The following is a 16019-nucleotide window of genomic DNA, read 5'->3' on the forward strand; positions in this document are numbered from 1 at the left end:
CGCACAAGAGGCTGCAAACTAACTTGTGACACCTATACATGTCTACACAATCTCAGGACATTTCACCCTGCACCCCTAACTGTGACTTACACATAATAGGGATATGGGGAGCTGAGACAGGAGTCTACCCACCCCTCCAAAGTGAGCTGTGTTCCATAGGCCCCCCACCCAAAGTTACTCCCGTCACAGTTACTATCTCCATTCAGAGATTTCCATACATCCAAATCTCCGAAAATTTAATTTTTATTGGAAAAATGAATCAAAACAAAATGCACATGTGTAGCTGTGGAGGTTATTACTGTGTCTACTAACACCACTGCTGGGGGTTGCTATTGTGGCTACTTACACCAATGCTAAGGATTATCACTGTGGCCACACAAATGCTGCAGATTTTTATTGCATCCACTGACACCAATGATAGAGCTTACTATTTTTCCGACACTAACAATTGGGTTTATTTTACTCCCACATTCTTTTTAGTGTGTGTTGTGGTTAAAATTATAGCCGGACTAATATTTTACAGAGCTAAATGAACTGCCCAAAATGGCGCAATATACCTCAATGTGTGAAAACAGGCCACTATTCTACAGCCATCTGGAAGTGTCCGAAGCGGCACTTCAGACCCTCTGAAATGTTCACCATCTGTCAGGCCAGTGTGGTGTCGGCCCCATCAGGGGGCTGTGCAATGCTCTTTACCAAGCTATTTTTTTTCTTTTTTAACTGTATTTAGAGTGTCACATAGTGACATTTCATTTATGTCACTGCACAGCAGCATTGACTGTTGCACTTCTGTGCAGTAACATGCAGACATGTTGCATTTTTCTGCACTGCAATGTACCACAAACAAAATCAGCATTGTGGTGTGAATGGGATACATAGAAAACTGTTTTTTTTTAATGTGCAGTAACGGTGACCTGTATTAATCCAGTACAGACAAATGCAGGTTGTTATACATAGAGTGAACAAGTCCTTTACATGCAGGCCAAGTTGTCCATCAAACGTGACAGTGGCAGACAGTGGCTGACGAAATGGGACAGTCTGAAACTATTTGGGGGTGCTTTGATAGAGTATGTAAAGTGTATGCATAGCCAAAAAAAATCTGTTTTTTTCTTTAGTTGTAGACAGAGTAGGGAAGTTTTAAAACCCCATCAATTTATTTTTTATTGTCTATGACCTCTTGGGGAGATTTCTCTTCACCTTCCACTCCAGAGATGCTACAAAAAGTGAAAGGAAATCTCTACAATATGAGAATTCCTTTGGTAGATAGATGTAATGGGAATAGGTGCCTTCATTGGAAAACTATCTTTCAGCTCTTCTTGTGACATTTTTAAAATTTTGAATTTTCAATTACTTTCTGTTATAGTGAAAGTGTTCCTCAGGAATAAACAAATAGGGCACATCTACATATGAATACAGACAGCACTAAAAAAAATTTCAGAGGTTCAGATTCTTCCATTAACTATTTACTGGTGTTTTTGTTTTCCTTTCTTTAGATATTATTGTTCATCATGGACCTTATCGTAATCCTTTTATCTGTTGTGGTTGTTCTCTTGTTGGCCAATGTTTACAGCAGTCAGAAGAAACAAAAATATAGGAATTTTCCTCCTGGGCCCAAACCTTTACCCTTCATTGGAAACCTGCACATGATTGACATGAAACAACCTTACAAAACATTTGTGGAGGTAAACAGCCATCTTGCCAAACTCAGAGATGTTCTATTGCTATCAACGCCAACTTTGATATAAGGTTTTTAAAGATAGGTATCTAGATGGAGCATTTCGTTGGCAGTCCTTCCACCTGTCGCACATGCCTTACAGTGCAAAATATAGACATCATGGGCCTTATTTTGAGTTTGTTGCTTTCTATAACTGTAAGCTTACTTGCTTAAGTGCCACATGGACAATTTGTCTTTGCCAGGAATTCACAGGGACCAATACAGTCCTCTAGTACCTGCAAACTTTATCTATGAAGAGTTGCAAATTAAGCCTCATGTTTTCTACCACATGCCAACATTTCAACAATTCAATTTCGCTCCTGTTTGAGCCCTTGTGACATCTTTAATAACATTGGTATCACCTGTTAAATATTTTCAGCTCATATTGGCTCACCAGACTGGACATTGGACAGTTAATGATTCTGATTAGTGGCCTGTCTTTGTACAGAGCATCCGGGACTATTTAAGCATAACTGATCATCTTCATAGTGTTGAGGCTTACTCAGTGATTCTCTTATGGATACGTTTTTCTTCTTGGGCTCTGTGCACCAAACTAAATTCAGTATGTCTGCCAATGGGTCCTGGATAGCAGGACTAAATAGTGGGTAATATAAAAAAATAACATGAAGCAAAGAGATTACCTCACACTGTTTGGTATCATGTCTAGAAAAACATGGATTGAAGGATTTCACTGTTTTTGAAGTATTATATTTTTTTGGTCTTCTTGTAAGTCCAACTGGAGAGAAAGGATTTCACAATGGACAAGAATACTTCCCACCTATTTGGGATGACAAAGAAAGACACCTAATAGCACAAACTACAGTATGTATTCAAAAGACACATCCCCTGATACTTCCCAATTCCCAGTTATAAGAAGAATTAACTGATCAGTTAAACACACAAATGCTGACTTTTTAAAATAACAAGTGTAACAATTTAGACACTGGTTGAAAATCTTAGCATAGTATAACACTTTTGGAAGGTAAAGTGTAAATTTTTACAGATATAAATCAGAGCACAAAGAGGAAAAACTTAGAGCAGTGTTTCTCAATCTTTTTTTCAGTCAATGCACCCTTTAAAATGATGGGCAGTCCTGAGGCACCCTTTAAAATAATGGACAGTCTTGAGGCACACCATTCTAAAATGGGGTGCCTGAAGACTGTCCATCATTTTAAATGGGCACTCCATTCTAAAATGTGAAAAACTATTCTTTTTTTTTTTATTCCATAAAAGTTTATTTAGAAGTGACAACATGTTACAGGAAAATATAAAGAAATGCACATACAGCATCAATCAGGTCATAGATACAGCTTAAACCAAAATACAGGAAGAAACAACATGGTAGAGTGCGACACGACACTGTGGATAACAGAAGCATGGCAAATTACGGCAGAGATAGGCCTGTAGTACTCAAGGTTCAAAAATGTACAATAGAGAAGGTAATAACCGCTTACTTCCACCAAGTGAATATTGGCGTACTGGCCTATGCATGGAGGAAATGAACCTTCAGAGCCTAAACCAAAAGCAGTGCGCTATCATGAGGCCAAATGAGCATCGCAGTCTAAGAGAAGATGTCATGAGTACCATTGACTATCCTAGAAGATATAAGCTAACCATACACCAAGTAATCCTGGATAAAATGAAGACTAAGCCTGATCGAAGACTAAGAGGTTGTCGAGAAAGAAAAGAAAAAAGGGGAATAGAAAGAAAGAAAAGGATAAGAAAAGGAAAAGAATGGGAGTCATAGTAGAGAGAGAGAAGAGAAAGAGGGGGAAAACAAAAACAAAAAAAAAAGGGGGGGGGGAAGAGGGGGGGGGGGGAGAGGAGGGGGAGAGGGAGAAGGGGGGATAAGAGGCAAAAAAAAATAAAATAAATAAATAAATAAAATAAAGGGGAAGCAAGGGAAGCGAAAGGTCCGGGCTGCGAAGTTTGTGTCAACAGAGTTAATGGAGATCATAAATGAAAGTGTCAAGAATATAAACACTCACCAAAGCTAAGCAGGCAAATATAAATTACCGGAAAGGAGGTCATTACAAACTATTCTAATAGTTTTATATAATGCAGTAACATCCACACATGTAGGACAGTGATTTATTCTTCCAAAGCAAATACACATTTGCACACTGGTACTGACTAGTATTCCAATGTTTCTCTTATCCTTCAATTTTTCATCATCACTGAGCTAATGTGACCCCAGCACTGATGGAGAGGGTCAGGGGAGGGTCAAACTAGGATGCTGTGTAGGCACCTAGCATCCTCATTATCAACTAATGATGTAATTGGTTGTCAGGATACAGGCGGCTAGAAGGTCATAATGGTGCACAATGAAAACGTTTGGCTTTGTGTAACTAAAAGGCAGGCTTGTTCCACCCGCTGACTTCTATACAAGGTTTGGGCAATTTTTAGACATTTTGCGAAGGCATCCCTGAAGAAACACCAAGGCACCCTGGTTAAGAAAGGCTGACTTAGAGGAAAGAGGGACATAGGGATTTTGTTCCAAAAGAGGGACAGTCTGTCAGGATTCTAGGTATGACCAGAAGTGTGTGGAGAGACACAGGGAAACGCAGGCTTCAGGTATAGTAAACAATATAATTTATTAAGACTACAATACAAAACGCAGTGCAAAACTAAACATAACACAGTGCAAACAAACCAAACCAAACCTCCCACAGATAACAATACATACAATACAAAGAGTAGTCAGGCAGGCCGGGTCAGTAGCAAATGGGCAAACGGGGTACCAGGAGCAGGCGGGAGAATGGTCAGGGTCACAAGCTGGGTTCAGAAACTCACAGGCAGCACGGTACAGAGGAGCAGGCAATAGGATGGTCAGGCAAGCCAGAGGTTAACAGGAGACGGTCAGCAGGATCAGGAACAATGCAGAGGTCGGCAACAGAAGACAGGCAGGAGGCAGGAGGCAGGAGACAGGATACAGGATACAGGGCACATGGGAAACAAACACCAAGGCCCTGAACACAGGCCTGGCTATTCCTTAAATACACCTGTGTAATGAGCTTCAGGTGATGGCTCATTGTAGGAGTGAGCCTCTGGTTGCTGAGAGCACCCGCTGGCCAGCCCTGGTACTGCAGCCCACAAGGCAGGTGCGTCCCTCCACTATTGGTGAGTCCATTCCTGACACAGTCCCTCCAAATAAGGAACAAATTGAGAGCTATGAACAGTTACATAGAATGGACACCAAACACACTAGATACTATGTCTACCATAACGTAAACAAACCTATGCATACAGGTATCAAAGGTTGAAAGATGTGTTTCCACATAATTGTGGGGGATTTCTTTAATGCTAATTTTATACCACTAATTATAATTCTGCTATATGTTTTTTGCAGCTGTCTAAGAAGTATGGCACAGTATTAACTATTCATTTTGGAATGGAAAAAGTTGTCATCTTGTGCGGCTATGACACTGTTAAAGATGCCCTACTCAACCATGGTGAAGAATTTTCTAACAGACCAAAGTGTGCATTATTTTCTAAATCAACAAAAGACAATGGTAACCATGTTTTTTTTATCTTCAATAAATTATTATTATTATTATTATATAGGAGTTATAAAGTATATACAGTTTATGTAGTGCCTTACAACATGAGGGCAGACAGTACAGTTACAATACTATTCAATACAGGAGGAATCAGAGGGCCCTGCTCCTTAGAGCTTACAATATAAAAAGGAGGGTCAAGTGATACAAAAGGTAATAACTGTGGGGGATGAACTGATGGAGAAAGTAAAGTATAGTTGTTAGGTGGAGGTGGGATAGATTTTTTTGAAGAGAAGAGTTTTCAGGCTAAAATTGGACAGAGTAGGAGATAGTCGGACAGATTGGGGTAGGGAGAGGACCGGGAGAAGTCCTGGGGGTGAGAATGGGAGGAGGTGACAAGGGAGCTAGAGAACAGGAAGTATTGGTTGAAGTGAAGAGAATGATTAGGTTGGTATTTAGAGACTAGGTTAGTGATATAGCTGGGGAAAGTGTTGGGGATGGCTTTGTAAACTGTTGTTAGTATTTTAAATTTAATTTGTTGCGTGAGTGGAAGCCAGTGGAAGGATTAGCATGGCAAACAATATAGTTTATGTAAAAGAGGTTTACTTGTTTTTTTGTTGTACTCTGTTCTAGAAGTGCAAAAAAAGTACCTATTGATTAAGCCAGAAATCCAGTAGGCTAATAACATCCTTTGCTCTTTGCCTGTACTGTACTGTTTGTCAGTTAACATTGCTCTCAGCTGTAACATTGGACTGTAGAACACTGCCCTCTACAATGTAAAGAGGTGGGGAGCTGCAGCCCTTTCCTAGGGTGAAATTGCTTTTTTCACCTTATGAAAAGTTAAGATTCGGAGATAAAACAAAATTAACAATATGCATCAATTCTTTTTTTTTTCAGCATCCTTGGATCTGTATTTTGGGCTGCATTTGTATCTGACAGTTGTATTTGTTATCACAAAAAACATACTGCTTTTCTCCTGTTTAGGTATTATTTTTTCTAATGGTGAAAGCTGGAAGGCAATGAGAAGATTCACTCTTTCAACGCTCCGAGATTACGGGATGGGAAAAAAAGCTATAGAAGACAAGATTTGTGAAGAAGCTGAATGTTTAGTGCAGGCAATTAAGTCTTATGGAGGTAATTGTTTTGAGGAGTTTGTATATTCTTTATCTGCATTTGTTATTGGAATGATCTTACAGGATCTTCCTTTAAGGCCATTTCCATATGTTTCTCTATGGACAAATTGGGCTATCAGTCATTTCTCATTTCTGGGTACCTTGATGATTGTCATTTCTAACACATATGGTGGTTTTTTTGGAAATGTTCATGTCATGTTAGGAACATTAGAAGTGTTGCTGCAAGAACAATATAAATCGTAAATGTCCACATATGAACACAACTCCCATTCATGCCATTAGATAACATCAAGGACTCATTTTTAATGGCCAATAATCAAACTATGTTGTTTCCTGCAGATCTGATGGGGGCCTAAGTCAGGTCTTTATTCTGGTGGTGATGATCTCACATCACCAAGATACTGGCACTGAAAAAAATTACGTGAGACAACATGACCCTTTATACTGCCTAAAGTCCAACTTGGGTGCTTGTGATGTAATAGGGTTTCTAAATAGCATGACTACACTGCTATATAATGTATAAAAAAAATAATCACACAATAATTAATTTTAAAGAGAAACATCAGTTCAAACACTGTAGTTGCTGACGTTTAAAAATCAGGTACTTACCAGTGCTTGGAGTCCAGTGCTCTCTTGATACAGCCAGTTCTTCTTACTGCTGAAAGTCTCTGGCACCACTATAGCATATGGGAGCTGACTGTGGCTTCCTGAGGAACCACAGCCAGCTCTCCACTGCTCAGGCATGAGACATTCTAGGTGCTTAGTGTAACCCTTTGGCTAAATGCAGCGGACAACTGCTAAATACACCTATGTTTAGCTTAACATAGTTCATGCTGACAGGGATCAAGCCATCTAAGCTTGAGAAAGAATGGACAACCCCATTTCTAAATACATGGGTTCCTCTAACATGGTTGTAAACCTCAGACATGAAACACCAACAAAGCATATGCTTCAATAGTGTACTTGTCTCAGTCTAGAGCACTAATTGTCATTCTGCCTGCTGTCTCATTCTTCTGCTGTCAGCTAGAGTCACTACTGACAAGTTTTCATGGCTACCAAGATTAAAAAGGTGACAGGAAAGAGAACTCCAGCACACAACCTGTGGTTTACAGGCTCTATGCTCTATGAAGGCGGATGTGTCCCTTTCCTCCAATCAGCTTTTAGATCTCTTTAGAGAGCTCTACAGAGTGTAACTACAGCTCCCCACCCCTTGATTTCTGGAAGCTCAAACAAGCTGTATAAATTCTGCACTTTGAACTGATGTAGAGAAAAGAAGACTGCTAATAAGCAGGTACAACCTACTGTATGTAGCTGGATTTGTTTCATTTCTGTATATCACCTGATACTAGTCACTTCACTGGATATATGTAAGGGTTGACAACCATTTTAAGGGTCTGCTTATCAATGTTTTACCCAAGACTCACACAACTTTCATCCAAGATTCACAGAGTATAGTCTGTGATACTTTTTTCATTCTCACTAACATCCACATTTTCAGGACAAGCTTTTGATCCAAGAAACACACATTTTTTAAACAGGGTTGAGTGAGAAAAATGTGTGAACCTTGCATGATGTTTTGAGAATCTTGGATGACCACATTGCTAAGTAGACTTAGTCTTTTCTTCATGTATTTTCCTCAGGTGAACTTTGTTTCTTTTTGATATGCAGTCACACTTTTTTTTTTAATTCCAGGTAAACCTTTTGATAATCTGACCATTCTTAATGCTTCAGTGTCCAATATAATCATCTCCATACTGCTTGGTCATCGATTCACTTATGATGACCCCACTATACTAAGACTCATGGGTTTGATTAATGAAAACATACAGCTTATGGGTTCCTCTGTGGTTCGGGTAAGTTGCCTTTTCTGTGTGGGGGTGAGAGGTGTTTTGAATATATTTGCTGTTTGATCACCACTGGACATTTTCTAAAACATAATCAATGATTCAAGGATTCAAAGTAAAAATGCTGCCAAACATATTGAACAGGTTGTGCAAGTGCAGAAATATTCCATTTCATTATTCCTTTTTCAAAGCATTTTTTCTTTTTTTTTATACGGGGGGGGGGGGGGCAGTAGATATTGGTTTGGACCTGGGAATATTTTTCTCAGAGAATAGGTGCAGGAACTGAACCATGCCTCCCCCCCAACACTGTAGGCTGCTCCACCTCACTTGCAGGGATGTCATCCAGCAGTGACACTGGCATCCAGGCACCAGGAAAAATGGAGATCACAGAGGGTGCAGCCTACCATGCACATTCTCCTGCCCATGACTGCACTGCACCCTAAGCACTTGCATTTTCCCTGTCCCTTTCCTGCACACAGTGGGATCTGCTCAGGAGATCTTATCTGTGGGAGCCATGTGGGAGAGAATGTATCACTTGTAAACATAGAAATCCTCTCTGTTTACAAGTGATAGTGATGAGCAGGGATCAGAGGGCCTGAACCAGACATGGCAGAACTGAGTTCCACCAGTTTCCAGCTGAAAAAAAAGCCCTGGTTAAGCTTCAGGGTAATGCTTTCCTGTCATATGCCCACAGTGATGTATTGAAAGCTGGAGTCTAAGTACATTTTTTTTGTCTTTTTTGTCATTTTTTAAAAGAGAAATCTCTTTGGGAGGGTGGAGGACTGACCGTAAGTCAGACCTTTCATTTCTTTATAGAAGGATATGATACTTTTAATATTTGCTAAAATGTTCATCTTCAGGAAAAATAATTCCAGTATCTTCCTTATCTTCCTTCACAGTCTTTTGAATGACAAGTATATTTTCAAATATTTATATACATGTATGTTTTTTGTTTCTTTTTAAAGCTGTACAATGTTTTTCCAACTTTGTTAGACCTGCTTCCTGGACCTCATCATAAACTTTTCGAAAATATGAGGCAGATGCAAAACTTTATAAAAGCAACATTTACTAAACAGAAGAACACTCTAGATGTAAATGACCAGAGGAATCTCATTGATGCCTTCCTGGTGAAGCAGCAAGAGGTAAGGATTGCATTTAATTAAAAAAAGAGTTGACTGATCTGAAGCATTTGAACACCAGAATGGATATTATGACATAAAATGAAAACAATGTTTCTTTAAATCTATCGAATTGAAAGCAGGTATTTGTAAAAAGTGTTTTATATTGTCTTACTGCTGTGTAATAGGTTTACCAGTAGAAGACAAAAGAAGAAGGATGTTTATTATTTCAGTTAACTGTACATTGTTAAATGTCAAACCACTTCTCCCCAAACCTTTGTATTGACTGCAGATAGTAAGGTTATGAGATTTGAGGGCCCGATTGGTGAGTACTGAAAATATGTTCAGGCTCCTCTAGGAGTATGTTCGACATGCAATATATTATTATATAAAAATATTCTTTCCTGGCAGCTGTGCTTTAATACAAAATTTGATTAGAGTTAACAAAAGTATTAAAATGCTTATTAACTTTTGCATATCAGCCACTTGTAAGTCACACTTTAGCACTTACATCTCTGTACTACCCACTTGCCTAGCAGGTCTTGTTCCACATATGCATCAACATACACAGATCCCATATTATCCCCCAATTTTTGTTTTCTTACTTATATATTTGGAAAATAAAATTATTTTCTTCAAGGAAGGCTAGAGTAAGCTGATAAAGGTTTCAATACTAGTACACATTCATAATCTATGATATACTGGTGGCACCATGTCAAGAGCTGAAAATATGGAGGCCCTCATGTCAAGATCTGAAACTATGGAGGCCTTCAAGAGTCTCATAGATACAGTTAAAGAACAGAGTGAAAAGATGGAACAGCTAATTATGACACACACAAACAAAAACTAATGTTATGACAATAGGAGAGACAGGTAACTTAAAAATTGATGGTGAAGACAAAGAAATTATGGATCCAGCAATCAAGGAATACGACACAGACTTGCCTACAAAAGCAAGAATATAGCAAGACCTAAAAGGAACTTTGAAAAGAATTATCTGTAGGTACAAATATCCAAACTGTCCGGTCTATAGAATTTTCTATCATGGATATAAAAGCTAGAAAATGAAGAGGATGACCACTATTAATGTGATTGAATAAAGCTGTAGACACTGAAGGCCAAGACACAGCTTATTTAAGAGAAACTCTATCCATGTGTTTGCCAGGAGTTGACCATGACTTGATGGAACTTTATAAAAAATTATACTTTTTTTGTAAAAGATTGAAAAAAGACTATAGCATGATGTTTGAAGGTTGAAACTATAAATACTGAGAACTTGCTAGTTATTTCACACCACCATAAAAATATACTGTAAATACATGTTAGATAACCCTGGTTCCATTAGTACACACACACATGCCTCATTAACACTCAGCCTATAAATGCACTGTATTCATTATTTATTTTACTTTTTTCTAGAGAAAAACAGAATTATCTCAGTATTTTCACAATGATAACTTAATTGCTTTGGTGTATGATCTTTTTGTTGCTGGAATGGAGACAACCACCACCACTTTGGCATGGGCAATACTGCTAATGATGAAATACCCAGAAATACAGAGTAAGAAATCTTATTTTTAATTAATTGAATGTGTTATTTCATCATAAACAAAGCCTATCGCTGGACAAAATGTACCACCCTTTCTCCCTTCACCCATTCAGTTGTATTTTTTTTCCTACCTTGTAAAGCAAATTTAATTTCACTCACCTAAGTGCAGCATCTGGGTCCTCGAAGTTCTCTTTGTACTGATGTCACCGTTGACTCCTCTTTTGGCTCCTGAGAAGACACTGCCTCTGGCTAGCCAAATGGAAGCGTCCACATCATGGACAACTGCAAGCAAACACCCTGGGAAACTTCTCTCCAAATCTGATTCCTTCTCCGTGTACCTTTAACATGTCCCCTCTGCTCCTCCTTTTCATATTCCTTTCCTGCATTTCCAAAATCTCATTTCTTTATCCCTCTGCTCCACCTCAAAGCTTGTACATCTCATCCTCACTGCTTCCATCTCCCTACTACTGCTCTCATCACCTCCTGCTGATACTTCCCTCTCCTGCTGACCCAAACACCAGGACTGGAAGGCATGTGTGCTCGTGTACATCTTGATACCATGCCACTTTCCTCACCCTTCTTCTTCTCATAACCTCTGGGGATATCTCCCCAAACCCTGGTCCTCCACTACTTCACCCACACACAAGGCATCCTCTTTCTTCCGGGAATGGCCGCAAGCCCCTCAATCTAATATCTGTCCCTGTGCTCCCAAAAACCACCCTCCCTTTTTCATGTGCACTCTGGAATGCCCACTCTGTCTGCAATAAGCTCACCTCTGTCCATGACCCCTTTGTCTCCCTCTCCCTTAACCTACTAGCAATTACAGAAACCTGGCTCCAAGCAGCAGATTCTGCCTCCCTCGCAGCACTTTCCTATGGAGGCCTCATCTGGACCCACTCACCAGGAACCAGTGGTAGGAAAGGTGGTGGGGTTGGTTTGCTTCTATCGCCACTGAGCACCTTTCAAGTTCTGCCTAACCCTCCTTCTCTATCCTTCTCTTCATTCAAGACCCATTGCATCCGGCTGTTCTCTCCTATTTCTCTGAGGATTACAGTGATCTATCGGCCTCCTGGACCCGTGTCCTGCTTTCTTGATTACTTCTCCGCCAGGTTACCCTACTTTCTCTATCTGAACTACCCACTATCATTCTCAGAGACTTTAACATCCTTATTAATGTCAATAACCCGGCTACATCCCAACTCTTCAACATAACCTCATCTTTTGCATTAGCACAGTGTATACAGTCCTCCACTCACTCTGATGGGAATACATTAGACCTTGTTTTCTCCCATCTTTGTACTCCCTACAACCTCACAAACACCCCCTTTCCTCTCCCTGATCACAATCTCATACCTTCACAGTCTTTTCGTCCTCAAACACCTATCCCTCCAAGCCCTCCAGTTCGCTTTCATCCGCACTAGATTCGCTTGCTCCCCTAACAACATGAAGCATCAGGCCCCGACCGTTACAACCTTGGCAGACTGACCACACCAGAAATCTTAAAGGACATAGTTGTGCGCTGGAGCGATTGTGGTGTAAAACCAAATCCCTCCAAGCTAGAGATGAGCGAATCGAAGTATCCGAAGTGGAATTCGAGTCGAATATCGGAAAAATTTCGATTCGTGCCGAATCCGAAAAACAGCCTAATTCGGACGCGCGAATCGAAATTTTTCCGAAAATGGCGGCTGACATGTGCGGCGACGGAGCGGGGATGTCGGGGAAGGCGCGCAGACAAGGCGCGCTGCCCCATAATGCATTCCTCAACGACATGTGATCGCATCAGCCAATCAGCAGCCAGCCAGCCAGCACTGTGTAATGGTCGAGGTATATATAGCGGCCATTTTGGAAATCTTCATTTGCCTGCAGTCATTGAACAGAGGCAGACCGCTCTGTACTAGGGACAGGGACAGAGTTAGGGCCACAGAAACGAGAATTGGGGACAGAGAGAAGTTACTTAGGGACAGAGAACCATTACTCAGGGACACAGACTTGTTAATGAGGGCCACAGAATCGTTATTTAGGGACAAAGAAACGCTAGTTAGGGCCACAGAATTCATACTCAGGGACAGACAGAATTGTTACTCAGTGCCAGAGAATTGTTACTTAGGGCCACAGAAACGTTATTAGGGCCACAGAATTTTTACTCAGGGACAGACAGAATTGTTACTGAGTGCCAGAGAATTGTTACTCAGGGACAGACAGAATTGTTACTGAGTGCCAGAGAATTCTTACTCAGGGCCACAGAATTCATTCTCAGGGACAGACAGAATTGTTACTCAGGGACAGACAGAATTGTTACTGAGTGCCAGAGAATTGTTACTCAGGGACAGACAGAATTGTTACTGAGTGCCAGAGAATTGTTACTCAGGGACAGACAGAATTGTTACTGAGTGCCAGAGAATTGTTACTCAGGGACAGACAGAATTGTTACTGAGTGCCAGAGAATTGTTACTCAGGGACAGACAGAATTGTTACTGAGTGCCAGAGAATTGTTACTCAGGGACAGACAGAATTGTTACTGAGTGCCAGAGAATTGTTACTCAGGGACAGACAGAATTGTTACTGAGTGCCAGAGAATTGTTACTCAGGGACAGACAGAATTGTTACTGAGTGCCAGAGAATTGTTACTCGCACAGACACAAAATTGTTACTTGCACAGACACAGAATTGTTACTCGCGCAGACACAGAATTGTTACTCAGGGCCACAGAATTCATACTCAGGGACAGACAGAATTGTTACTGAGTGCCAGAGAATTGTTACTCAGGGACAGACAGAATTGTTACTGAGTGCCAGAGAATTGTTACTCAGGGACAGACAGAATTGTTACTGAGTGCCAGAGAATTGTTACTCGCACAGACACAAAATTGTTACTTGCACAGACACAGAATTGTTACTCGCACAGACACAGAATTGTTACTCAGGGCCACAGAATTCATACTCAGGGACAGACAGAATTGTTACTGAGCGCCAGAGAATTGTTACTCAGGGACAGACAGAATTGTTACTGAGTGCCAGAGAATTGTTACTCAGGGACAGACAGAATTGTTACTGAGTGCCAGAGAATTGTTACTCAGGGACAGACAGAATTGTTACTGAGTGCCAGAGAATTGTTACTCAGGGACAGACAGAATTGTTACTGAGTGCCAGAGAATTGTTACTCGCACAGACACAAAATTGTTACTTGCACAGACACAGAATTGTTACTCGCACAGACACAGAATTGTTACTCAGGGCCACAGAATTCATACTCAGGGACAGACAGAATTGTTACTGAGTGCCAGAGAATTGTTACTCAGGGACAGACAGAATTGTTACTGAGTGCCAGAGAATTGTTACTCAGGGACAGACAGAATTGTTACTGAGTGCCAGAGAATTGTTACTCGCACAGACACAAAATTGTTACTTGCACAGACACAGAATTGTTACTCGCACAGACACAGAATTGTTACTCAGGGCCACAGAATTCATACTCAGGGACAGACAGAATTGTTACTGAGTGCCAGAGAATTGTTACTCAGGGACAGACAGAATTGTTACTGAGTGCCAGAGAATTGTTACTCAGGGACAGACAGAATTGTTACTGAGTGCCAGAGAATTGTTACTCGCACAGACACAAAATTGTTACTTGCACAGACACAGAATTGTTACTCGCACAGACACAGAATTGTTACTCAGGGCCACAGAATTCATACTCAGGGACAGACAGAATTGTTACTGAGTGCCAGAGAATTGTTACTCAGGGACAGACAGAATTGTTACTGAGTGCCAGAGAATTGTTACTCAGGGACAGACAGAATTGTTACTGAGTGCCAGAGAATTGTTACTCGCACAGACACAAAATTGTTACTTGCACAGACACAGAATTGTTACTCGCACAGACACAGAATTGTTACTCAGGGCCACAGAATTCATACTCAGGGATAGACAGAATTGTTACTGAGTGCCAGAGAATTGTTACTCAGGGACAGACAGAATTGTTACTGAGTGCCAGAGAATTGTTACTCAGGGACAGACAGAATTGTTACTGAGTGCCAGAGAATTGTTACTCAGGGACAGACAGAATTGTTACTGAGTGCCAGAGAATTGTTACTCAGGGACAGACAGAATTGTTACTGAGTGCCAGAGAATTGTTACTCAGGGACAGACAGAATTGTTACTGAGTGCCAGAGAATTGTTACTCAGGGACAGACAGAATTGTTACTGAGTGCCAGAGAATTGTTACTCGCACAGACACAAAATTGTTACTTGCACAGACACAGAATTGTTACTCGCGCAGACACAGAATTGTTACTCAGGGCCACAGAATTCATACTCAGGGACAGACAGAATTGTTACTGAGTGCCAGAGAATTGTTACTCAGGGACAGACAGAATTGTTATTGAGTGCCAGAGAATTGTTACTCAGGGACAGACAGAATTGTTACTGAGTGCCAGAGAATTGTTACTCGCACAGACACAAAATTGTTACTTGCACAGACACAGAATTGTTACTCGCGCAGACACAGAATTGTTACTCAGGGCCACAGAATTCATACTCAGGGACAGACAGAATTGTTACTGAGTGCCAGAGAATTGTTACTCAGGGACAGACAGAATTGTTACTGAGTGCCAGAGAATTGTTACTCAGGGACAGACAGAATTGTTACTGAGTGCCAGAGAATTGTTACTCAGGGACAGACAGAATTGTTACTGAGTGCCAGAGAATTGTTACTCGCACAGACACAAAATTGTTACTTGCACAGACACAGAATTGTTACTCGCACAGACACAGAATTGTTACTCAGGGCCACAGAATTCATACTCAGGGACAGACAGAATTGTTACTGAGCGCCAGAGAATTGTTACTCAGGGACAGACAGAATTGTTACTGAGTGCCAGAGAATTGTTACTCAGGGACAGACAGAATTGTTACTGAGTGCCAGAGAATTGTTACTCAGGGACAGACAGAATTGTTACTGAGTGCCAGAGAATTGTTACTCAGGGACAGACAGAATTGTTACTGAGTGCCAGAGAATTGTTACTCGCACAGACACAAAATTGTTACTTGCACAGACACAGAATTGTTACTCGCGCAGACACAGAATTGTTACTCAGGGCCACAGAATTCATACTCAGGGACAGACAGAATTGTTACTGAGTGCCAGAGAATTGTTACTCAGGGAC

At 40.7% G+C, this 16019-nt stretch overlaps 1 protein-coding gene across 1 annotated transcript in view; it reads left to right on the forward strand.

Moving 5' to 3' along the window:
- The first annotated feature begins 1499 nt into the window (after window positions 1-1499).
- Window positions 1500-16019, forward strand: part of LOC149455635 (cytochrome P450 2B19-like) — a 39966-nt gene continuing 25446 nt past the window's right edge. The window contains exons 1-6 of the mRNA XM_089686025.1: window positions 1500-1682; window positions 5064-5226; window positions 6196-6345; window positions 8037-8197; window positions 9154-9330; window positions 10726-10867. Of these exons, the coding sequence (XP_089542151.1) occupies window positions 1509-1682; window positions 5064-5226; window positions 6196-6345; window positions 8037-8197; window positions 9154-9330; window positions 10726-10867 (967 nt within the window). The 5' untranslated portion in view covers window positions 1500-1508. The remainder of the gene's footprint in view (window positions 1683-5063; window positions 5227-6195; window positions 6346-8036; window positions 8198-9153; window positions 9331-10725; window positions 10868-16019) is intronic.

The sequence above is a fragment of the Staurois parvus genome, unplaced genomic scaffold (assembly GCF_062004578.1).
Source record: "Staurois parvus isolate SC_StPar_1 unplaced genomic scaffold, SC_StPar_1.0 ptg000390l, whole genome shotgun sequence".
NCBI classification, from domain to species: domain Eukaryota; kingdom Metazoa; phylum Chordata; class Amphibia; order Anura; family Ranidae; genus Staurois; species Staurois parvus.